Below are 24965 nucleotides of genomic sequence, written 5' to 3' on the forward strand. Positions count from 1 at the left end.
ACTAAATAAGACGGAGACAAAATATCTCAGCAAGTCTGCAGAGTAAAGAAGGTCCCACAGGAATTCTGACTGAAGTGAAAGTTATTTCTACAGCGAAGATGAAGATGAAGACGCGTTTGCCTCTGTTTATTTATAAAATAGATACGAATTACCTAAGGCAGTTAATGCCAAAATCTAAGTATTAATTGAAGGTATACCTTAGTTTAAGTTTTTGTTTCTAATATTACTATAAGAAAGAGTATGTTTTTCCATTATTGAACTACCTATAATGGCTACATTTAGACTTAAGTTAGTTTCGATTTTAGCCCGTAAAATGTATACTGAAAATATTTTGAACGATCCAATTATTACAAAAGCCTGTACAGAAGCTAATCGTGTTTCTGCTCACCATGGTCGTTATGCCTCGCGAGGTCGTGCCGGTCAATGAACAAGTCGTGATCTCTGTCCAGCTCCCAGAACTTACAGTAGATGACGTAGAAGTGCTCATAACTGAAAAGTAATAAGATAAAATATGTTATTTATCACGTAGGCGCACAAAGTTGCATTTATAATACGTCAAATCAAGTAAAGTATAAGAATAGTTCTTATTACTTAATCCCAATTAAATCGAAGATATTTAACTTTTAATTGGCGATAAAATTCATGAAAAAGAAAGAACAAAGTAGGCCGTAAAAGCCAGCTCAGTTTGGTAGGTAAGCGCAAATCTTCATTAACATCAAATAATAAGATAAATATGTTAATAAATGAATTGAATGCTTCTCCACTACACACATAATTTTAAAATACAGACTAAACCTAAACAAGCTCTAATCCAAATTAATACCTATGTCAAAAAGGGAAATAGTATCCATTTCCATGATTGTCTTCCAATGTAATATAAATTTTAGCGAGATTAATTATTGAGCATTATGAAACTTGTCGTCTATTGTCCGTTCCAGATTGACGAGGGTCCTGCCAAATTGGGATTCAGTGTGTATCTATTTCATAATTCAAAATTCTGTATGGTTTATGGAATAAAACAGCGTTTATCAAGCGCTAAACTAGTCAATATGACTAAGGTGCCGCGAAAGGTCGCGAAATCATTGAAAGGCTGGCAACACCAAAGTGAGTATTTGCTGATGTATACATAGATATACTGAGTATGTTCCTATATTTACGCAGATATTGTGAGTATCTTTCACCAAATATAAGTATATTATATTATGAATATTGTCCATAGATAGAATACTATATCGTCTATGTGTATTAAGTGAGTTTTGCACACTTTTCTGTTGAGAGTACCGCGTACAGAATATATCTTGCATGAGTGAGTGAGTGGTTTACTGTAGTACCAACATTCCCTGACTATAAAGTTACAATATGGCCGAAAGTACAAATGCGCGCCATTTAAGTAGAACTTTTGAAGTTGTGTTTAACTAAAGATCTAAACATATAAAAGTGAGTAGGTTTTGTGTTACCTTTCTATTCGTACTCGTGAGTTAACTTTGTTTCATTTTCTACACACACACGAGAGTTGGTTTTTATTTTACTTTGATTTGCACACCGCCGAATATAGCACGTATAACTTATAACATTATAATTTATTTGTCTTACGGTGAATGATCATTTACTTACGTTAATTTGTCTGTATACAGAATTTACCATGTAATCTAGACATCTACCCGCGGTGAGCGTGTTAATGCTTCCAAATGAAGAAATTACTTATAACCAATTTGAAGGGTGTTTATACTTACATTTACACTTTGAGACGCTGCGGCGTTCCAGACTGATAGCAAAGACTTCCATAGTTTAACTTAGTGAAAATCCTAACAGCATGCCCAATAAGGCTTATGGCTTGTAACCTATCTATATGAATATCTCGCCGTATGTTCTCGTCTGGAGAGATTCCGTGTGGTTGGGAGCTTATAGCCGCACCCTCTGAGGTCTAGTGTTCTGAGCGATCTCGTATGGAGGTGAATGCATGACCACAAAGCGGTGATCCTTGAGTCATCCGGTTGGAGGCGACTAGCAATCGCCCGGTACTTCCCTCGTAGAGTGGGGGAGGATCCGATTTAATTGTGCTTTAACATTAGTAATATAACTTAGAGATGATGCCGAAAAGGCTCTATAACAATTACGAATTTGTTTGTGCACTTGCTTATTGTACCAAATCAAAATCTGGAACGTCGCGTTACTCTTTTTACTATTTTTAGCACCCTTAGGACTAATATAAAGCTTTGGCTCTAACTTATATTCACGAGATTGAACTGGTACTAAATTATTATTCTAATCTTGGCCAAGATAACCATCCAGTATCAGTTCTATAAGTCTTGGTAGCCTACTCACTGGCATTGCGACAGCAATGTCATAGATTCATTTATAATTAACAGGAGCAGTCTCTCTGACGTGATACGATAAGGAATTTGCCGCCATCTAGGAATGTTGTCTTGGAAGACCACAGTCCGTATAACACAGAACATTACAAGGTATGTCATGATGCTGTTATCTTTCGTTTCCTTCCGACATATGATAAACTTATTAAAAACCCTTACTCATAAATGCGAAGCAGATTTAGACATAGTTGATTTTGTTCTCATATCAAGAGATAACCGACACTTACAGACATTGAACATACCTATTTTTATATTTTTATTAGGTGCGACATCATCGCACGTGATATTTTACCTTTTCGCCACTAAACCCCCAAACGGGCGAAAACATAAGGAGAACAAAAAATACACTAATAAAGTTTATGATATTCAAAAGTTTGATAAGATTATTTTTTACAATAACTAGCTTTTGAGCGCAGCTTCGTCCGCGTGAAGAAGTTTTCTGGGATAAAAGTCCCACTTTATATTTCCTCGGGATAGATAACTTTACCAGAGTCTTAAAATATCTCCATACCAAATTTAATAAAAATCCGTTCAGTAGATTTTGAGAAAATCGATAAAATATAGATGAACCGAAAAAGGGACTTTGTTTTATAATATGTATAGATAGTTAAAGAAAAAAAACTAACCTAAAATATTGCGTAACTTGATTGATATCTTCCTCGTCCTCTAGAAGCTGGATTACTTGAAGCAGGTTCGATCTCCTCAGCTCCGGTATGGATATTCTTCCAGACCACGATCGATTCACGCAGTAAAATATCCTCGCAATCACCTGAAACGCAGGCGGGAATGTAAAACAAAGGGTAATGTTTATAATTAAAGTCGTAAAAATAAATGGGGCATTACGCTTCTTTAGTAACAGTTTTGAGGAAGTAACTTTTCTGAGTAATCTTCTATTATTGGTACATTTGAAAGTAGGGCAGCTAGCTCTAATTTAAAATATTTCGTTCATTACATCTTTCACTAGATTAATGTCGGTCAAATACTGAATAAAAGTTGTAATTCAAACTCACGATTGGATAAAAAATTTCACACAGCTAAATTATTACTTGCGAAAATGTATTGATTACGATATTAACAAAAGATATTTGTAAGTTAGAGTAGGTATCATTTGATTTGAAACTTCAAGGAGTTTATGCAATTGAAGCCTTTAATGTGAATCAGTGGATAGCACACTTTTTGTAATTAACAATACCGTTTCGTAGAATTGGAAAATTAATTTCGCAACCTTCGCTTGTTTTGGAATAATCCCAAGATTAATTACAATAGTTTGCAACAACCCACATACAAGGTTGAGTCCTTCGAAGGGCTATGTATGTATACCGCACAACCCTTCTTATTCTGAAAGTCCTTGTCATAACTTCCTAAAGTTATGTGGCAACTGTACTAAAGTTTTGGTAGCTTGACGAAATTTTCATTGAGATGGCTTAAATTTATCGTGAAGATTGATACAATAAAGTTAGAAAACGTCATGTATTTAGCAGTTTATCTTCTAATTCGTCTTCGTCTATATCCCTAACATATAAAAGACATAACACACGTTACATAGCCTTTTTAGAATAATAACTTACAGTATGCACATATCTAGAGTGGAATTCTGTTGCCTCCTTCAAGAAGGAAAGTCCAGGGTGTGTGTCCACCACGTCCTGCACCAGGGGTACAAAGTCCTCTGGGGCCAGCGTGTTACTCTTCCCTCGCGTGAGGATGTAAACGAACCGCGACGCATGGTCGTGGCATTGTGACGTCATCCTGAAATAATTTATTGATGAGAGTTTGCTGACAAATAGGTATACACACTCACGCGATTTATCACCGAAGGTTTAGGCAAAGGCGCTCTGGTCTACCCATTTTCCGTCGTGTATATTCTGTCTCATGAGACACATCATGATGTGATAGGGCCACCGATTGCGATAATGCCATATTGGGCACAATTTCAGACTTCGGGCTGATACTGAGTAGAAACACCCAATATCCCTTTACCGACCCGGGATTCGAATCCGAGACTTCAGCACTACAATCGTACCGTAATACAATAATACCACCGAGGCAGTCAAACAAGTAATGGTTGAAAAACAGAAATTAAAATTATGGTATAATCCTGTGAAGCCTGTACGTACTTAATAACATTAGAAAAGAAAATTTGCGAGACGATACTAAGTACTATCACTTATATGCAAAGTAGTGCTGAATATATCTCAGTATAAAAACGCAGCAATATAAATCTTGTGATGCAAAACAATATTATGTATATAGTGTGAGAAAAAGACAGCAAAATATTTATGGTCTTACTCTCTCCAAAAATCGATGAATTTGTGCCCATCAACAGGAACGTGGAGATTCTGTTGTGTGGCCAGGAATAAAGGCATTTTCCAATAGAGAGGGCATTCGCACGCCTTCACGATGTGTTTGAAGCTTTCTCTCGGAACCTGCCAACAAAAAGGTTCATTTAAATATTTAATCAACCAATTATCCAATCAATGGATTTAAAGACAACGGAATTTTATGATTAAAGAATAATTGAATATATATTCCTTTCGATAGATTAGAAAATTTTAAAAGATAAAATAATAAAATATTTAATTTATGCTTAACAAGCCTATTTAATACTGGAAACATTTGTTACTACTTCCATTTGAAAGCTTTAATACATAGATAGATATGTATTACATTTGCTAATTAAATCACTGATACTTTTTGGTAATAAAATTGTTTATGTTTCTTTGAGGAAAGCCAAAGCTTTGTAAAAGACATAATACGACAGGTGTGTAAATATAAAAGATAATTTTAATAGCGCATTGTTGTCTGTAATTGGTTAGTTTCCGCAGCTACCACACAGTGACCTTTGCAATTATTCAAATTCCAGCAACATTGTTCCCTTGTGAAATATTCACCATAAGAATTTTATTTTAGTTCACCAAAACTGTACAATATACATTTCGTGTAGTTCAAGAGGATCAATAAAGGGGGGACGTTCGGTTGCATTTGGAAAACTGGCTACAATTCGCATGTAAAGTGGATGTTCCCGAGACGAGATAAACGAATAATGTTTGATTTTTATTAGAAGTTATCCGTTAGCTATGCAGGCAGATTGAACGAACTACATATGCTCGAAATTCCAATCTTCCCTGTGATGCTACAGTGGTTAACAACGGCATTTATTATTAGATGATTTCTCAACCTATGCTGTTCGGTCCCAGGCATGGAACGAGGTCTTTATCCTTGATAATTATAATAGTTTTGAGAATGCATTAGTACAGAACAAGTTGTCTTGTCTGGTAAACAAAGGAATCTGGTTTGAGCACATTAATACCCGCCCACCTGCTGTAAAGCAGTTTCAAACTGGACTATCTAGACAAGAAATCATTAATTGTTTGACAATTATCTGAAATGTTATCGAATGAACTTTGTTTGTAAACAGTTAACATTTAAAGCATCATTTGGGTTTTTAAGATAAGTTAACATTCATCAATATCGATTTATATATCGTGATACTTATTAGTAAGTTAGATTTTATGCCTATAAAACCTAACTTTGGCAAGTACCTAAAGAATACCTGAACAAAATCTCAGGACTTTTTACCTTCATCTGACTTTCTACGTGACATATCTTATAAATAAAAGGGAAAATAATGATTGCTTCGAAAAATGTATCAACTATCCATGTACCTATCTTATGACCTTAAAAAAAGTTTTATACATAAAACATTTTTAGATCGTTGTTGTAAACTACGAATGTAACATTTCGATGGAACACATTGATTGTAAATTTTCGAATGTAGTGATTTTTTTTTAATCTAAGTGTCATTGTAATGGTAGGAACATTTGTTTTGTTGGTTTAGATAGAAAAGAGGACAGGATTTTTCGTTTTTATAAATGTTAACGTTATATTGCTGCAATCCCTTGCTCAAGGCATCAAGTTATACCGTTATTCTTACATATAAACAATATGGATATCTATATCTAGTCTTCCAAACAATAATCCACGACGTGACTAAATTATATTGGAACAAGAATGCGGCAAGAGCACAGGATGGCAGACAGTATGGGACCGTGGTTATGAGTATTTGTATGCCGTCAAGTTGGTCCCTGAGCGACCAAACTTCCGCAACGCACTCGACCACCGATGCCCATTCTACTCTCTCTCACGTGCGTGTGGTAACGTGATACTTGCAGGTTTGCCACCTGTTATATGGTTAATATGGTTTGGTCACATGGAATTATAACTACGTTAGTGTACTTGTTTTAATAGCTATTACGCTGTAATTAAGGACTCTTAAGGTAATTCTAAAAGGTTTATGTGAATTTACTGGATTATGATGTAACCAGGAGAAGTTATAATTTTAGCTAATTGTAACGTTCCTATATCATGTAGTTATTGGCCCTTTTTTGCGAGCGACAAGTTTTTCTGGCAAATGATATGAGCATGATTTGGAATGTTTTAGTAACCGATGAAATTGTAGTTGGAAGTTTTTATAAAGTATTGCAAATTTTTATGTGATATCGTAATGTTGTGATTTGTGATGAAGTAATATGTGATAAACAGAAATTCGCTTATGATTTCTCCAATTTATGAGGATTATAACTGGATGATTTATTAGTGTTACTACCTTTTAATTATTTTGACGTGCTCAACACATGACAGTCGACAGCCCTAACATGTCACGGTTGGTAGACATTTTGTCTGTCACCGTGAAGTAAGCATTTGTGTAAGTGCACGATGATGTGAATTAACACGAGTTCACAGAAGAAAAGGTCATGCCAGCGAAAGGTTAACATGAATACGATATTTGAAATTACTGTGTAGGTTGTACCGAAAGAGGCGTACTTGATAAAAATATGACATGAAAGTAATCCAATCAGAATATCATTATCTTGTTTCTCAAATGTATCTTCACGAATTACGGAGGCTGACAGACTAGAGAACGTCTTAAATAATGGTATTATTATATGGGAATATTAATCGGTAAATAATTAAATTAATATGCTGCCAGATAAGATTGCTATTTGGGTATATGGGTGAAAATATAAAGTAAAGTGAGGCGTTGTATGTGAGACAGCATGATGTTTGTAAACAATTTGTAATGATTTTACATTTAAAATTTGTTTTTATTTTTACAATTTTTACTTTTGCAATTACCAGGGAATGTGTTTCTAGCCTACTTCATCATCGTATGTTCTGAAATCTGGAAATCTTGCAAGTCCCAATCACGTCTTTGGCGCCATTCGTAAGTTTGAACTGTTATCCCTCTGGATTACGCAGTCCTAATTCGTATCCCACAGTCGTCGCGAGGTCGTCGACCTGCCGTAAGTAGGTCAGGCCGGCTTGACGGCTCTATTTATAACGGACGATGGACGAGTAGGTTTGACAAGACGGCTTGTACGGTGCCGCGGCCTTTGCCACGCAACGTGACACAAGGACGCCAGTACAGAATGCTCACACAGACCAGGTATCTTTTTCTAGTCTATACCCACATTCCAGTTCTGAACAAGGCCCTCAACTTTTCATGATTACACTATTTTGGACCATAACCAGCAAGTAATTACGTTCACATGAGTTTAGTTTGAGTTTACATTCATTAAATTCAGAAAGTGAAGTTAAAAAAATATTGTGTGCATGATTTGTGCTGAGCCGAGGTGATAGTGTTTTGAAATATTTAATTTTTTTTTAGGACTCTATAATATGTCTGAAACCAATAGCAATAATAAAATTTCGATCCTCGTTCTTTAAGCAATGTAATCACTCACGAATTCAAGACCTGATGCTAAAAGTATTTAAAATGCGAAAAGACTTTTAAGCCTTTGTTTAATATAAAACTCTCTCAAAAAGCCGGAACTGCATAATTCAATAGATATATCGACATAAATATGCACATTGGCATGCAAGTTAGAAGATGGCTTTCTTATTACACTGAGGCTTCTCTCGTCTGCTGCGCTTGGTCATCGGTAAATGGGAACATCAGCCATGCGGAATATCAATACAATTAGTCGAGCAATGTTCCGGACATCCGCGTATACAACACAAAAATTACCACTCCTTTTGTGGTCCTTTTAATTGGTATATCTGTTATTTTATCACAGCGGCTTAAAAGGATGGTGTTAGGTTTTATTGCTCATTGATGTGGTTAGTCGTTAGGCACGTTTAAAATTATAAATAAATTATAAATTTATGCAATGGAAATAATGAATTACTTTATAGTATGAACATAATAATCAATACATATTATAAAACAAACTCCCCTTTTCTGTCTGTCTGTATGTGGTTGATTTTCGCAAAATCAACTGAACAATTTTTTATGAAATTTGGTGTGGAGATAGTTTAAGACCCTGGGAAGGTTATAGGCTACTTTCTATCCTGGAAAAATATATAGCGGGACTTTTATCCCGGAAAATTCCTTTACGCGGGCGAAGTCGCGACTATAGGCTACTTGTGTATGCCTATGATTAAAAGGATTCTTAATCTATACTATTATATAAAGCTGAAGAGTTTGTTTGTTTGTTTGTTTGTTTGAACGCGCTAATCTCAGGAACTACCGGTCCAAACTGAAAAATTCTTTTTGCGTTGGATAGCCCTTTGTTCGTGGAGTGCTATAGGCTATATATCATCACGCTATACCCAATAGGAGCGGAGCAGTAATGTCTTATCTCAGGAACTATTGGTTCGAACTGAAAAATTCTTTTTGTGTTGGATAGCCCTTTGTTCGTGGAGTGCCATAGGCTATATATCATCACGCTATACCCAATAGGAGCGGAGCAGTATTGTCTTATCTCAGGAACTACCGATTCAAACTGAAAAATTATTTTTGTGTTGAATAGTCCTTTGTTTGTGGAGTGCTCAAAGTTATATATCACCACGCTATGACCAATAGGAGCGGAGCAATAATGTCTAATCTCAGGAACTACCGGTTTCAACTGAAAAAATCGTTTTGTGTTGGATAGCCCTTTATTTGTGGAGCGCTATAGGCTATATATCATCACGCTATGACCAATAGGAGCGAAGCAGTAATGGCTAATCTCAGAAACTACCGATTCAAACTGAAAAATTATTTTTGTGTTGAATAGTCCTTTGTTTGTGGAGTGCTCAAAGTTATATATCACCACGCTATGACCAATAGGAGCGGAGCAGTAATGTCTAATCTCAGGAACTACCGGTTTCAACTGAAAAATTCGTTTTGTGTTGGATAGCCCTTTATTTGTGGAGCGCTATAGGCTATATATCATCACGCTATGACCAATAGGAGCGAAGCAGTAATGGCTAATCTCAGGAACTACCGGTTTGAACTGAAAAAATCATTTTGTGTTGGATAGCCCTTTGTTCCTGGAGTGCTATAGGCTATATATCATCACGCTATGACCAATAGGAGCGGAACAGTAATGAAACATGTTGCAAATCGAGGAAAAATTATTAGTTTTGAGAGCTTCCGTTGCGTGCGCTGCGTAAACGGTTAAAGTTATGGAATAATGATGTATGACAGGATTGTTCCTCTTAAAAAGTTCTAAAAAATATATTATAAAACAAAGTCCCCCGCTGCATCTGTCTGCCTGAACGTGTTAAACTCAAAAACTACCCAACGTATTAAGATGAAATTGGGTATGGAGACAGTTTGAGACCCTGGGAAGAACATAGGCTCCCGGGAAACTACTACTTTTATAACGGAAAACTTTAGCCTGAAAAACTTTATAACGCGGGCGGAGCCGCGGGCAAAAGCTAGTTTAAATATAATATGGTTATTGTAAGATAATCATCAAATATTTACTCGATGCTTGTACCAAACTCTTAGCATTCTTCACTTTCCCCACCTCTGCGACGTCGCAGATCATTATGTTAAAAATCTGTTCCATCGCATTGCAGTAATATGCGCGATTCGCTTTGAAAGCGGCGCTTTTATGTAAAGCCCTCTGAATTGACGATAAATCTAAAATCTCCACATCTGGTGTCATTATAAACACATTCCATGAGATTTTCTGTGTAACCTGTGTTCTTATTCAATAACTACAATGTAGTGTATTTAATGCATAAAAACCTTTATGTATTGGTATGATTATAAATATAATAATGTAAAATATACGTATTGAGTCCATATAAGTCCTCATGGCAGCAACCACCACAATCTAGAGTACTTGAATACCGAAGCCCACAATTGACATCTCGTGTAACGGTCCTACAATCATTATTAAAACAATAAAACATTTTCTCCGTACCATAATCCAGTAAAGTGATTCCCAATCAAGTTAATTGGTGTGTAACCGTTTCGATATTCAATAAATTTTAATAGTTTCCAAAGTTCAATATAACTGTTCAGTGAGTTGATTTTGTTAATAAATAATAGCTACTAGATTCCATTAGTCTTTGTATTATATTTTAGGACTCATTGAAAGGAATTCGATATTATCAAGTTACTTACATAAATGTTCATTATTATTTCAAGAAACTTGGATTATAGATATAGATTACAAAAGATTAGATAGGTACCTAGTTCTAAAGATTTTCAAGGATTTATAAGATTTTGTAACATAGGTACAGTCAACCACAAAAATAGCTGAACAAATTCAAAACTTCAAAAGCGCGTATAGACGTTAAGTTTAATTTAAACAATTTATTTGTGTGTAAAGTAAATCCCTTTTATTATATATATATGAAAAATGTTTCAATAAAAATTAACGTTTATAGGCGATATGAAGCTTTGAATTCGTTAAGCTACTCATATGACAATAAAATTACAAAATATATATTACACGAGTATAGTGCAGATACGAATGTCATAAAATATTGGGTAATTTTATAAATTTTAAACGGATACTACGTTATCAAAATAATATATGAGTGCATGAAATACGATGACAAGGGTCGTTATTCGAGCATACAAGTGCGTTTATGTGGTATTTTTAGCCCTTCAGGGTACAATAATTCTTTTAAGAATCATAAATACCGTTTCTACTTCGGTGGCGACTGGCGACACATTTCCTCATCAAATAGACGGACGGTTCTCACATGTGGATAAATTACGCTTTTATTCTCGGTTAATCGAGTGTAAAGGTTTCCATACATCAAGTACAAACACAGTTGGCTTATTAATTCCATAGATGTTTATCCATATTACCGACAACAGTTTTTTTACCGACTTCAAAAAATGGAGGAGGTTCTTAATTCGTCTGTATTTTTTTATGTTTGTTACCTCAGAACTATTGACTGGGTGAACCGATTTTGATGATTCTTTTTTATTTAAAAACTGGTGCTTCCCGTGTGGTATATATGTGGTGTAAATAAATTTAATTTTTGTTGGACCCATGACTTCGGAAAATTCTTAAAATGATGGCGTGAACGTACTTATACTGTTTTGAGTTTTATTTTTTTTAGTGGTTTTTAAAGTAATTAAATACATACATATTAGTATAAATAACAACACGAAATGTATCAAGTCATGATTTCTTTCTTGTTTTTCTTACACTAACACTAGCCAACTCTCACAAAATCTTAGTCTGTCTGTGTAATCTTCGAATTTTCTTAAATTTTAGTGGTCCTACAAAATATATGTTCCATTTTTTAAATTAACCAACCCAACTACTACTTTATCTATTCGATACTGAACATAACCGAAAACTTTAAAGTGCTCCCCTAGTAGATATAACGAATAAGACGTATAACTCAGCAGCAAGAAGTTTCATTATAATATCGAATGTAGTCATTCAAGTTATAATGAGACGTTTCTACTGTATTCTTTACGGTAATAGAATATAAAAAGTTATTTTATTGTAATAATGACTTCGTATATTGATGAGTTAGGATACCTTATAATTTTATATAAAAAATAAATCCTTTTTTTTATTGGTATTCGTTGTGTCTGGCTGGAATATAAAATCCTCTGGAGAAGAAAGAAAAATGAGATAATATGGTATAACATCCAAGCAAGGGAGTCGATCGAAACAAGGGTTATTGGGATCGGTGGACCAATTTGGCTGAGTCGACTACATTAGCTGTGTATTGTGTATATCCGATTCCAAAAGGCCCACATAATTGTGTCTGTCGAGGGCCGAGGGGTAATCAACTCTCGTCAGTCGACATTCTATTAAACCCCACTCCACTTACCATCCAGTGCAGTGGGATCTCTGTCGTGCAATTATAAAAACAACTCTGTATAGAATTGTTATGAAAATTTTGTTATTTAGGTAAGTACCTATAAAAATCTATAAGCTAACCTAGGCAGTGTTAGTAAATTACCTGGGCTAGGTTATAGATCTTTATGTGCATACTGCAGAGATATGCTTACTTATAAATTTCTCAAATCTTGCGGATTTACCGGCATACCGATTTATTTTAATAGACTGGCTTAGGAATTTTACAGGGCCGCACCTAGGAGAGTAATTTCGGTTTTTATTTTCCATTAACGACAGACGGCTTGACGTTTATATAAATATATGTTTCAGTAGATAAGTTCCGAAGCCTGTTGTATGTACACAGGTACATATATAATACAAAAAGCATGTTTCATCAAGCAAACCGTGTTGTTGAATAGCCATTTGTCACCTAAACAGGAACTGACCCAGAAAATCACATTACGTTGGATCTTGGGCATTCGTTAGTGCACGAAATGTGTTTATAAACGGTTTGATGCAATCTAAAAGATTAGTTTGTACAAATATTTTTACTATAGTAGTAGTTTCCACTCCTTTAAAAGTTATTTGTTTTTTAAAAACAGTATTTTGAGGCCATTTAATTTATGATCAAGAAAATACTACGTACAACGACTGAAGTAGAAATTAATAGCTGTAGGTGCGTATAAGATGATTTATATACCTATGTACCCAGTCATTACTATAAAAGAAAGCGTTCAATCATAACATACGTTTTTACATATACACTACAATAAACTTCGTATTCCAAGTACTTAAGCATATAAAGCAATTTTAACAACCATTGTTAAGGACCTTTTTGTACCTGACTACACAAATTTAGATAGCACGCAATTTTCTCAATTCGCTCGTTTCCTTTTCTTTTATATTGGACAACAATAGCGAAAAACAACATCTTATGAAACCTTACATTACCTTTGTTTGCGGTACGAATGTTAATGGTGTTTTCAGATTTTGAATCATATGTAAATATTAGAGATGTTCTGAATATGCATACTTCATCGATTTTCCAGTTAAATATGACTGACATAATTTAAATCTCACTAATCGACATTAACTGAACAAAAAAACAAACCTGAACACCATTTGTGAACAAGGATTGATTTTACTACATTTCTGCAGCTTTTAGTTTTATTAAAACGTTTTATATGAAATTCATAACATTGCCAATTTATGGAAAAGGTGGTAAAACAAAAGGTAAATCTAGGTCGATTTCGGGGGTCAGGGTCCCCTTAACTCCCAACTCCGTCATTGAATGAAAGAGGTCGCGAACCGCAAGTGGGCTTGGCGAACAGCCGTCCCTTTGATGGAATGAAATAACCCGACGTTGGCATTTCCGATACCAAATTGAGGAACAACGACATAATTCTTCCGCGATTTCTCCTCCATCGATATCGCACGCCATTTTGTTTGAGGTCGAATTCCCGTTTTGTTACGCTATTTTTGGTGCTCGGGCTCCTGGATATGACAAAAGTATTTGATAAATAATGTCAACTGCATCAATGAGTTGTTTAACAGCAGTGTAATAAACTAGAATAACAGAACTCAATCTTTACATAATATAAAATTGTAACTGAAGTAAAACTAATATGGCGGTCTTTATAAGAGCAACAAAAGGCAAACAGTTATCAAAATAATTGTCTGCCTGTCTGTACGTTTGTATGCGAATCACGCGGAAAATATTGCATGGAATTGAATGCAGTTGTTACCAATGTATTTTTAGAGGTCTAACTTAAAATATAGGCTCTATTGTATCCTGGAAAATAATAAATCGGGACTTTAATTCCGGATATACGCGGGCTAAGCCGCGAGCAAAAGCTGTTCGTAAAAATAATAATGTATAAGTAGGATCATGGGTCATCCACAAAGATATAAACAGCTTAATCTCTAACAAGCGATGTAACTCTTGAAGAGTCAAAGAGCAAAGTGGTTTTCTATAGTCGAGTTAACTTTCCACGTGACCGAGTACACGTAGTCAATAGAAACAATGAAGCGACCATCTTTCTCTACATATAAACAAGTTTTGACAAACCGTCCCGTGATTAGAATAGCAAACGTCCTCATTATCATAGCGTTTACACGATGTCTCAATAAAAATTATATTACACGATTACTTCCCGTCATTGTGCTCTACGTTTTGTAAAATAAGACTTTTTGCTATACAACTAATTGGTATTTAATCGTTTAAACTGAGTGTATGAAAATTAAATATAGAGTACTAGCTTTTGCTCGCGGCTGCGCCCGCGTGAAAGAGTATTCCGGGATAATTCGTTTTCCGACTTACTTGATATGTATCCTTATATTATGACAAAATTACACAAAATTATTATAAATTGTAGCCTATGTGTTATTCTGATGTATAACCAATATTACTGTACAGTTTCATCCAAATCCGTTAAGTAGCTTTTTCGTAAAAGAGGAACAAACATACATCGATCTTCACAAAAGCACGCATTTATATTATTAGTAGGAAATGAGAGGGGTAAAACGACTTGTAACGAGCCTAACTAGTGCATAAGCGTAGAACCAAGAAGCCGATAATTCGAAATTCTTCAGATCAATTTGGTCGATCAATTTCTACACCATTGTCCTCAGGGATTCAGAGATAAGTAAGTCGCAATTCAAACTTTTATTGTCATTATGAGCTCTAATCCTACCTTCCGCCGTTGGACGCAATATTATTATGAATAATGATTACAGGGTATTCAGGTGCCTTAACGACGTGCTCTCATACCTTTACACTTGTAAATGTTTATGTGCACGTGTTTTCAGGTAGTTTTCCGTAAAGGCCACAACAAACGTGAACCTTTATTAGAATTATTTTATGAAAGTTGTACTTTAAGTTTTGGGTTTGGACGAAATAATAAATGGGTTGGCTTGAATGTTGTGAACTAGATTGATCACTTCTTAAGTTGTTACACATGTCGTAGTTCTGTTATATTAATTAGATTTTTTTTAAATTCATCAATTTTAAAACAGTCTACAACATGAGTATAAAGTTGGCGCTATTAGCATTATTGTTTTGGCCATCATAATATCCGTGAGAAATGTCGCACGACCTCTACAATAACTTAAATATCTGGTACATTATGTAAAAATAATTATCCTAAACCATTTTTTAAACTCCAATAAAAGATAATTGCAAATTTGTTTCCTTTTATGACTATTGTGGGATTTTGTTTTATAGTATTAGAAATAAAACAAAATAATTTTATTCACTCCAATATAAACAAGAACGCCTTTTCTTTATTTATTTACTTGTAATTATAATTCTTATATCACAATCATAAAGCCCTAATATAAATGACAAGTTCATTGTACAAAACGCGATGCAGTTACAGAAAAGAATAACCATTTGTGTTAAAATCAGTCGCGTCCCTCTAACGCTTTTCTCGCTTTGGTGATAATCAGGTGAAATAAGATGCATAAAGACAAATGAAAAAACAATTCTAGTGAATGAAGCCTCCGCTCAGTTTGTTGACAGTTGGATTACGAATGAAACTTGAAATTGCCGGCCTGATAATTGGGTGTCCTAGGCGTAGAATACTAATGACACCGTCCAAAGATGAATTCAGTAGATAAATTAGGGGGTCAAATTGTTGGTCGCCGATGATGCTTGTTTCTTATGGCAATGTTATATTAATTATTATAATGTCAGCAATGATTTGTTATTTTTACGTAGAGCGGTAGAACATGGAATTGTGATTTATTTATTAATAAACGGCATACGGCTAAGTTTTCAAATAATTAAAGTGATAATGTATTCATTTCCAAGTAGTTCTAATCTTTTGACGCCTCCCCGAAAAACGGCAGGTGATTGTCTTTACAAGGCACATTTTAGTAAGCCACACAAAAATAAAAAGAAAACATACTTAATTATGTATTTTTTATTTTATAAAGTAAATCACTAACACCTCAGAACACCGTTTTGAGCAATCTCCGTGATTTATTAGGTCACTCATTATCTCTCCCTGGATGCGGCCCCGACAGAAGCCGGAGATTTCTGCAGCGGGCGAGAAATGATAGCATCTTTGTTTTCTCCATGCTTTCGCCAGGCGTTCTCATCTAGCACAATTATGCAACTAAACAGATGCGACGATTCAGGAATGCTAATGAATTTGTATAGGAAGTATTTTCTAAATTGTGTGAGTTTGCTGTGAAAGGTCGGCAATTAATATTAATGTTGGAATCGGTGAAACGCTACAGGAATCCAAACCTAATACCTACGGACTTGTAGAGCTTAAAACATCTTCAGATGTTTCCGAATATTTTAAGGTAGGCCGTTCTAAATTGTTGAGTTATTAATGGGAAATTTTATTATAAAATAGTTAGATACTACAAAATAGTGAGAAATTAATGAATTTAGTGCATCGGAAAACGCAGTGGGAGTTATATGGAATCTACCGCAACTGCGACCACGATATGCATGCGTTTGACAGCTAAAAGATAGTCACGATTATAACACAAAAAAACCTGTGCCCGTAAAATCTTGTATTCACCCAGTAAAAGAAATCATCCATGTTCTAAAAATCACTTTTTTCTCTAAGAATTATTTGGCCATTATTACAATTTGAGTAAATTTTATCGAAGAAATCTCATCAGTTATAAATTATTTTACTTGTATGATACGTTTATATAATTCTGTATCTAAATAAATAAAATTTAGATATAAACGTCTGTCCTTATTCCAAGCTCGTTATTTACCCGAGTTAATTGCTTTGAAGACGTTATCTCCGCAGCCCGCCATAATAATTACGAGTATTTTTCTCTAGTGTTTCATGGTGACCTCTTTTGAAGGTGATAACGAAAATGAGGTCAATAAAACAGAGAAATTGTAAAAATTAAATATTATAGGTATATTGTCACGGAGGCACTGTCGGCCATTGCTGGAAGTAAGTTCTAAGTGCGTGCAACATCAAAGGTTTAATTCGTTTCACACAGTTTATATTTCTAAGCATTATTTCCAATCTGATATACTAGGTTCCCACATGTATTCTAAATTCAAATGACAAATACAGTTCTATTACAGTAGACACGGATCCGTTGATTCGAACGCGATGCATTTAAAGAAGGCAGGAGTAGCCGAGAATAACATGGCGTAGGAACGTTGCTACGTGTCAGCTGGATCGCTGCCAGCTTGGATGCACTTCTCTGCTATCGCAACTTTCAAGTGATAGCTAGAACTGCAGCGCTTCAAGCGATTTTCGATATATTTATAAAACTTGCAGGTAAACACCAGGCGGCTACAGCGCTGTAATCGTTTTTTAAATGTCAATATAACTTTCTAAAGTTTATATACAGCACATGCTAATAGTGCCGTTACATCAGGATTCGATGTAGGCCTTTATTGTTGTAAGCCTAGTGGTGAAGTACAACGATTCTACCTTTCAAGTACCGTTTGATTTTACAGAGAATACATGCTAAATCTACGATGCAAAATGGTAACAGATAGAAAGAAATTATGGGTGTAGAAACAATGAAGAGGCATGAATTGACATCGAAATAAAAAGTAATTATCGAATTTCATCCTGGTTTTTTATGTTATGATTTTCTCACGACGTATGGAAACTGCAGTCTGCATGGTCACGGGGCGGGCTGAGGAGTACTTCGTTCGAAACTCAAAGGTACAAAATCTACTTACATTTTAAATTATTAAAAATGCGAATAATATTTTTTATTTCGATGTCTAACATTCGCGTAAACATAAGAAATCATAAGGTAAGAATCGATTTTGCCTGTTTAATAAACCGATTGTTTTTAAAATTTTATATTAAATTATTACCTATATAGATTCAATTCTATGAAACTATTTCCGATTAATGATGTTGATAAGGAATGTCAGCAACACCACGCTAAATTCCAAAGCAAACTAGCAAAACAGAATAATCTGGAATACACGCAATCTACATCTAGCTGTTGATTTACTGCCGGCGACAAGATAAATCAATATCCATTCCACGAGTCGAGTTCCAAATCAATCAGAGTTATATATCTAGTTAGCATAGAGCATAGCAATTGCAACGCGCAACAGTATCTAGTTTTGTTAAATATAGAATATTCACTTATTTAAAAAAAAATAAAGCAGGCGTTTTCATAGTATTAAAATTAAATCTTTGTATTACTGCTTACCATTACGTCGATCGTAGCGTTTTTTGTCTGTTTTTGCCTAAGCGAGGATAACAGGAGGCTGTATAAATTCTACTATATCATAAAACGTCTAACTTGAGAATGCTTCATGCTTAGATCTTACAAAAATTTGCAGACTTTATAAAACGGCCTACATATTTTTTATTTATTTAGATATCACGGAAACATGTAGAATTACGTAAAAACAACGCTACGAAGAGAAAATACTTTTGTGCTTTTATTAAAATAAGATACTTGTCATTTGCCTGTTCTGTAAATAGAACACAAAAATAGATGCGGTCGAAGAACTTGTTGGAAAATTTAAATAAACACTACAACTGAACAAAATAAGGAAAATTAACGATGCGCCTTGTGTAAAATAGTACAAGTATTAACGCATATAATGAGAACAAAGTAACAAAAATTAAGAAATTGATAATAAATAGCGTAATATTTTGAATTTTTTCTAAAAACCTTGAATGTGATTAGCTACTCTGTAAATAACCATAATAACCGCTTACAAAATGTATACTCTTTAATGAATAGCAAATATTAAATATTTAAGATAACACCAATGGTCTTATTCGTGAAAGCAATAATTTCGCAGCGGTACTATGTCCCACAAATATTGGCACATGTCATTGACTGACATTTGCATGGGCACATCTATTCTCTCTCCACATAAGGATATCTAAACACTCGGAATCCTTTTGTGGATGTAGTTATCTTCTTACGTCGTATATGGCGCTGGCCCTCGCTTCGCCAAGTCAAACGTTATAGTTGTTAATTGCATTTGAATCGTTTGAAGCCTAATCAAATAGGTCGAAACACGATTACAAAGTTTAATCGAGTTCTATATGAATTTCGATTAAGTATTGACGTTTTTAAATGAGACATCATATAAGTAACCTATTGTAGATGTAACAATGTCGCGTAGAAAATATTACTTGAAACAAGTTTTCATATTGTTTCAACTGTCAAATTAACGAGATTTAAAGGTGAAAAGCAACAATTTCAGAGTAATGGCTAAGCAGTTGTGCAGAAGGCATGTCTACACGATGGTTCTATAAATTCATTTCGCAAGATCCACCTGAGTTAAGAAAAGTAACAATTATTCCCGTTACGATAAAAGACTTATCATTAAAAGTAGATTCTATGCAAAATTTATAAATGGCATAGCTTTATCCCCAATCCTGACCGAGAGCTACTTTAAAGATAAACACAATTACAAAGTGTTAATATCTTCTAGCAAGTTCACTAGACGTTCTTAACGGACTATTAATTGTTAAGGTAACTAAAACTAAATTAATTTGTTAGCATACTGAGTAATGCTTTCAGTCATTTAATACTTTCATAATAAAAGTTGGATTTCAACTCGCAACAATCGTAGGTGACGTCGTCGGTTTTAGAATACTTAGAGATTTTAGATAACTGAGATGCAATAATGAACTAAAAATAGGTGTTCACAATAATAACTTACTTATTATAATGATAAATAAAAGACACGAATAAAAAATAAATGCTGAGGGTGCAAAATGTTTTATTGGTTTCATTATATTCGTTAGTCCAAAAAAAGAGTTAATACCATACGCCAAAAACGTCGTAAATTTCTCGGTATAACTAGATATTTATATTTAATTCTATTCTACTCAGATCTTTTTAAAAAACGACATATAATTTGCAAAAAATACTTGATAAAAAAGATCCGAATGAGTTAATTCGAGAAAAACATCATGAGAATTATCACACGATACAATGCATGGAGTACACACGCGGATATTCTACTAACGCCTAGATTTTGTTCTCAAGGCATCATAACTTATGCCATACTGATTCCGGCTTAGGAATGAGATGCTTTTATTGTCTACGAAATGATAGGTACAATGGTAGGCGAGCGTATAGAAACTGATGCTCATTACAAGCCTTGTGGCTAAACACATATTATATAAACCATATATATTTGTTAATGGGAGGTATTTTAATAAAATATATACATATATAAAAAGAAGTAATATCTAGTTCGTAAACCATGAGATTCCGTCGTCGTTTCCCAGAGGCTGCAGCCAACATGCTTTACTACAATCATGAATGCTACTAGAAAACAGAAAAAGTTATAGGTATGACATATTATCCTATCTACGTCCAGGATATGCCATTTTGACACACTACGTTAGCGTTAACGATTGTAGAAAGATATTTCGGCTACGGTGTCAGTTCAGGCTACTAAATTTATTGTAATTGACTCGATAACCATACGTGGGTTGCCCGAACACGAAAGTGTGCCCAATGTCGCCCTATAATTGAGAGTTATTAAATAGTGCGGATATAAGCTCGGAAATATATGCGTGCACTAGGTGCAACTTTGTATAACTTATCAGGGATATTGTGTGTTTATATATATATTGATTTATGTGGAAAGAAATATTCTGCAAAACCTCTTTTAAAAACTTTCTTTTCATAAATTCTCGCAGTACATTACAGAAATTTTCAATCATAACTCCAAACCCACTTTGTACACTCAAAAAGAAATCTAAAACAAACGAGAATTGATTTTATTCATCATAAACGAAGTTAAGCTAGAATTGGATTTTTTTGGGCGACCTCATTTCAACTACAAAATGGTTGGAGCCCACTTAACATCTTGGGCTACTACTTTGAGAGATTGTCGGGTTCCCGGCCCATTTCGCTTCAATTCACTAACTAAGATACATTTATATGTAAAGTAGGCGGTTCGGAACGACCGGGAAATCGATTGCCAGCATTTGATATGATAATCGGGTTAAATATATATAATTTATTGAGTTTCAAAATTTATCGAGCGGTTATATATTTTTATTCATAAATTTCCATCAATTTGAAGGCTTTATCTGAGTGCTATTATATCATAATAACGTGGCATTTAATTTAACATATTTATGATATTGGGTATGTATTTAGAGTGACGTAGAGAGTGAGTGGTGAGTGAGATGCCAGACGCTTATGTTTTATTAAAAAAAAAACAATAACCAGTTTGTTCTTAAAATTTAAATTCTACCTTGCAATCCATTGTAATAATTCACGACTGCTTTGTAAAGCACTTTAACGTCTTTCGCGACACTATTTCAACAATGATGTTGAAGTCCTGTCATAATAATCCATCGTATTTGCCAGGGACTGCAACCTTACAAAGACCGACATCAAAATGGGCGTATTTGGATGTCATCCAAAAGATATTGTTTTTTTCCGGACGGTTTTATTGAAATAGAGATTTCGACTGGACGCGGTTGATATATGCGCCATATTTGTCACGCCGCGTAATGCCAGGCAGAATGTTTTCATGTTCTTGGCTTCGTAAAACTTTCGCAATACTGTCATTGAACTGATTTGCATTAGATAACTGGAAAAAATAAATAATAAGGCAACTGTAGCAAATCTACTAAGGAAATTAAAGAACAAATAGTAAATAGAAGTAATAGAAAATAAAAAATAAGTAATTTTGATTCCATATAACATAAAATACTGGAATATCAAGGCAGTCCATCGAAAGTTTACGACACTACAGTTATATTTTAGTGACACACATATGACACAATACAATAATTATATAGGATTCATTAGAAACTGAATTACAGTCGATGAGTAATATTCTGAACGAACCCAGAATACTTAAATTTTGTAAACGTTTAAATGGTAACAACAAAGAAACAATTCATCAATTATCTAAAGCTATTACGTCGGGTGTGTGAAACTATAAGTCTCACAATTCACATTTAAAATGGACTTAAAGAACTACAACTTGTGGTTTCTTATATCTTGTGTTTTGTACAGCGTAGATGTATCATCCGTAAAAACTTCTAGATCACATATGATACTAATTCAAGTATTGGTAAATAAACATAATTTTAGGTGAATAAAATCAAAGAGATAAATAAGAAGTACTTAGTCAATTTACCGTTTCCGAACCGAGTATTAACAGGTACTGTGGTAATTTTTTTGTTTACACATTATCAACTTAATCTTGGAACATTCGAAACATTGTTAAAAGGTATGATGGTAAATTGATTTAATTTCTAGAGGAAATAACAATTTTATTTATGACAAGCATGATAAATGCATACCGTCTCTTTTATTATTCATATAAGTAGTTTAATATTCCTCGCATCCTCAGACGTGTCGCATTTTCCTTATAAATTGTATGGGTTATTCCAATTTGATAGCACTCCAAAACAAAGCAATTTATCTATTCTTTTGGGATGTGACACGTATCCAAAGTTGCGTGCAAGAGGGCATTCATATTTACATTTGCAGATGGTGACAGAAAATCCTTTGTTTTGTTGTGACTGAAAGTGGCATGGGAGTCTCTAGACGAGGAGAATGAATGATGTAAACTACAACGTCTATTGTATTCTCTCTTATGTATTTGACTGACAATTATTATTACTTATATTATTTTTAGTGCATCATTTTTTTAAACAAATTAGTAGATAATCTTTATTGCCATTAATTGCTCCTCTGGGACCTATGTCCTGTACCAATGTTAATGATCTGATGTATAGACATCAGATCATTGAACGAGTTTATAAACATAGAAGGCCAACACGGAATGACAATAATTGCCTTATGATCCTAAACCTGTTGAGTAAAAGAATGTAAATCCAAACAAAACACATCAATGGTCATCGGGCACGCTTGAAGGGCTGGATACTCAATCTAACATACTCTTGAGATGGAGAGCACGGAATGCGAGAAATCGTACTTATGGGTTCTAGACGTCCGGTGCTTTTTCAGAGTCTCAAGGGTCATGCAATGTGAATAAATCTTAGAGATTTTCCCGCCGAAAACATGATTCATCTATTCATTGATAGCAGCTAAATTGATAGCACTAATCATCGAAAAATAAGATCTAACGTATTCACAATAATTGTAAGTTACTAGTATGAATGGCAAAAATAAATTGTTGCTGAATCATAAACGTATATTCGTTTTCAGGTCATTTTATTTATAAATATGACGTCACGTATTACATGAAAACAAATTATTGCATGTATGTCAGCGCTATATTTCAAAACTAATAAAAGACCACTCAGTTGTTATTTATAACATATTTAACAGCTAATGTGGGATACATTAAACACACCTTGATATATTTCAAACTGCATACGAACACGAGAATACAAAAGTAAGCGGAAGATTCAAGATATTGATAATTTAATTAACCCGCAAGTTGTACGGCAGTTACCATAATAAGGCATTATGGGGTTCAAATAAAAGTACATCGTCGTGAATAATTATAACTATAATTTGAGTCAGTTATGGCTGTCGTTAAAGCAATGTTCAAATTAAGCTAAATATTTCTTGGGTAAATTTTTGAACATTAGTCCATTATAATGTCAGCTCTGTATTATATACTGTCCAACTGTTGAGCACGAGCCTCCTCTACTACTGAGAGGGATTAGGCCTTAAGTCCACCACGCTGGCCTAGTGCGGATTAGTAGACTTCACTAATTATCAAAATTCGTATAGAGAACTTCTCAGGTATCCAGGTTTCTTCACGATGCTTTCCTTCACCGTTTAAGCAACCGATAATTCACAAAGAATACACACATAATTTTAGAAAAGTCATAGGTTTTTGCTCTTGGAATTTGAACCTGAGGACATTCGTCTCGGCAGTCCGTTCCACATCCAACTAGGCTGTATTAATCAATTGAAATTTGTTAATTGTCAACATTAAAAAAGGCACCAGGGCTAACACGCAAGATGGAAAAGAAATCTCGTCCTATTCATCATATTTATATAATAAAATCTCTTGTATACGCTATGAGTATTTTAATTCGTCTCAAATTAAACTGGCCACTGATATAACTTTGAGCATGATGCGTTTCGTAAACGAACGTGGTAACCGCTCGCCAAATTGAGAAATTAAATTCGCCCGGGTGGACTCTATGGCGCGCCGTCTCGTCAATGAGGCGCGCATACTTCTAACTCCGGTTCTGACACCGTAAATGGAAACATTGAATTCTTGTTACGAAATCAATTTTAATTAAATGCATCAGCTAAATTAATATGGTGTGGCGAGATGCCGCAGCGCGGGCTCATCATTAATCTCGCCTGAAATCTTTGTTCTCTAAGACGATGTTAAACTCTTCTGGTTTTGTATCTATTCTCCATTCAATAAAACCAATGATTAGCTCGAATCTTTATCTATAAAATAGAAAAACTTTCTGCGGTTAGTGACGAGGGATAAATTTTTGCCGTGTTAGAAGTAATAAATCCTGGGCCTATCCTATTCAGGCTATATTGATTTTATTTGGGGTTGCGTTACGTCGAAGTGGTGGATAATCCAATTACGGAGTCAACTTTCCAC

General features: G+C 34.5%; 1 protein-coding gene and 1 long non-coding RNA gene across 3 annotated transcripts in view; one reads left to right on the plus strand and one right to left on the minus strand.

Moving 5' to 3' along the window:
• Positions 1 to 368: 368 nt before the first annotated feature.
• The window catches only part of LOC119191014, a 125853-nt gene continuing 101256 nt past the window's right edge, over positions 369 to 24965 (minus strand). Inside the window, exons 3-6 of the mRNA XM_037444742.1 lie at positions 4659 to 4795; positions 3941 to 4118; positions 2999 to 3141; positions 369 to 489 (exon numbers count right to left, since the gene is read on the minus strand). Coding sequence (XP_037300639.1) covers positions 369 to 489; positions 2999 to 3141; positions 3941 to 4118; positions 4659 to 4795 — 579 coding nt within the window. The remainder of the gene's footprint in view (positions 490 to 2998; positions 3142 to 3940; positions 4119 to 4658; positions 4796 to 24965) is intronic.
• LOC119190956 lies at positions 953 to 2465 on the plus strand. 2 transcript variants are annotated; one of them, XR_005113310.1, is made up of 2 exons: positions 953 to 1104; positions 2370 to 2465. It is a non-coding gene; the product is annotated as an uncharacterized LOC119190956 (long non-coding RNA). The 2 variants fall into 2 exon arrangements; XR_005113309.1 differs by lacking the exon at positions 953 to 1104 and adding an exon at positions 1120 to 1437.

The sequence above is a fragment of the Manduca sexta genome, chromosome 28 (genome assembly GCF_014839805.1).
Source record: "Manduca sexta isolate Smith_Timp_Sample1 chromosome 28, JHU_Msex_v1.0, whole genome shotgun sequence".
In the NCBI taxonomy this organism is placed as follows: Eukaryota; Metazoa; Arthropoda; class Insecta; order Lepidoptera; family Sphingidae; genus Manduca; species Manduca sexta.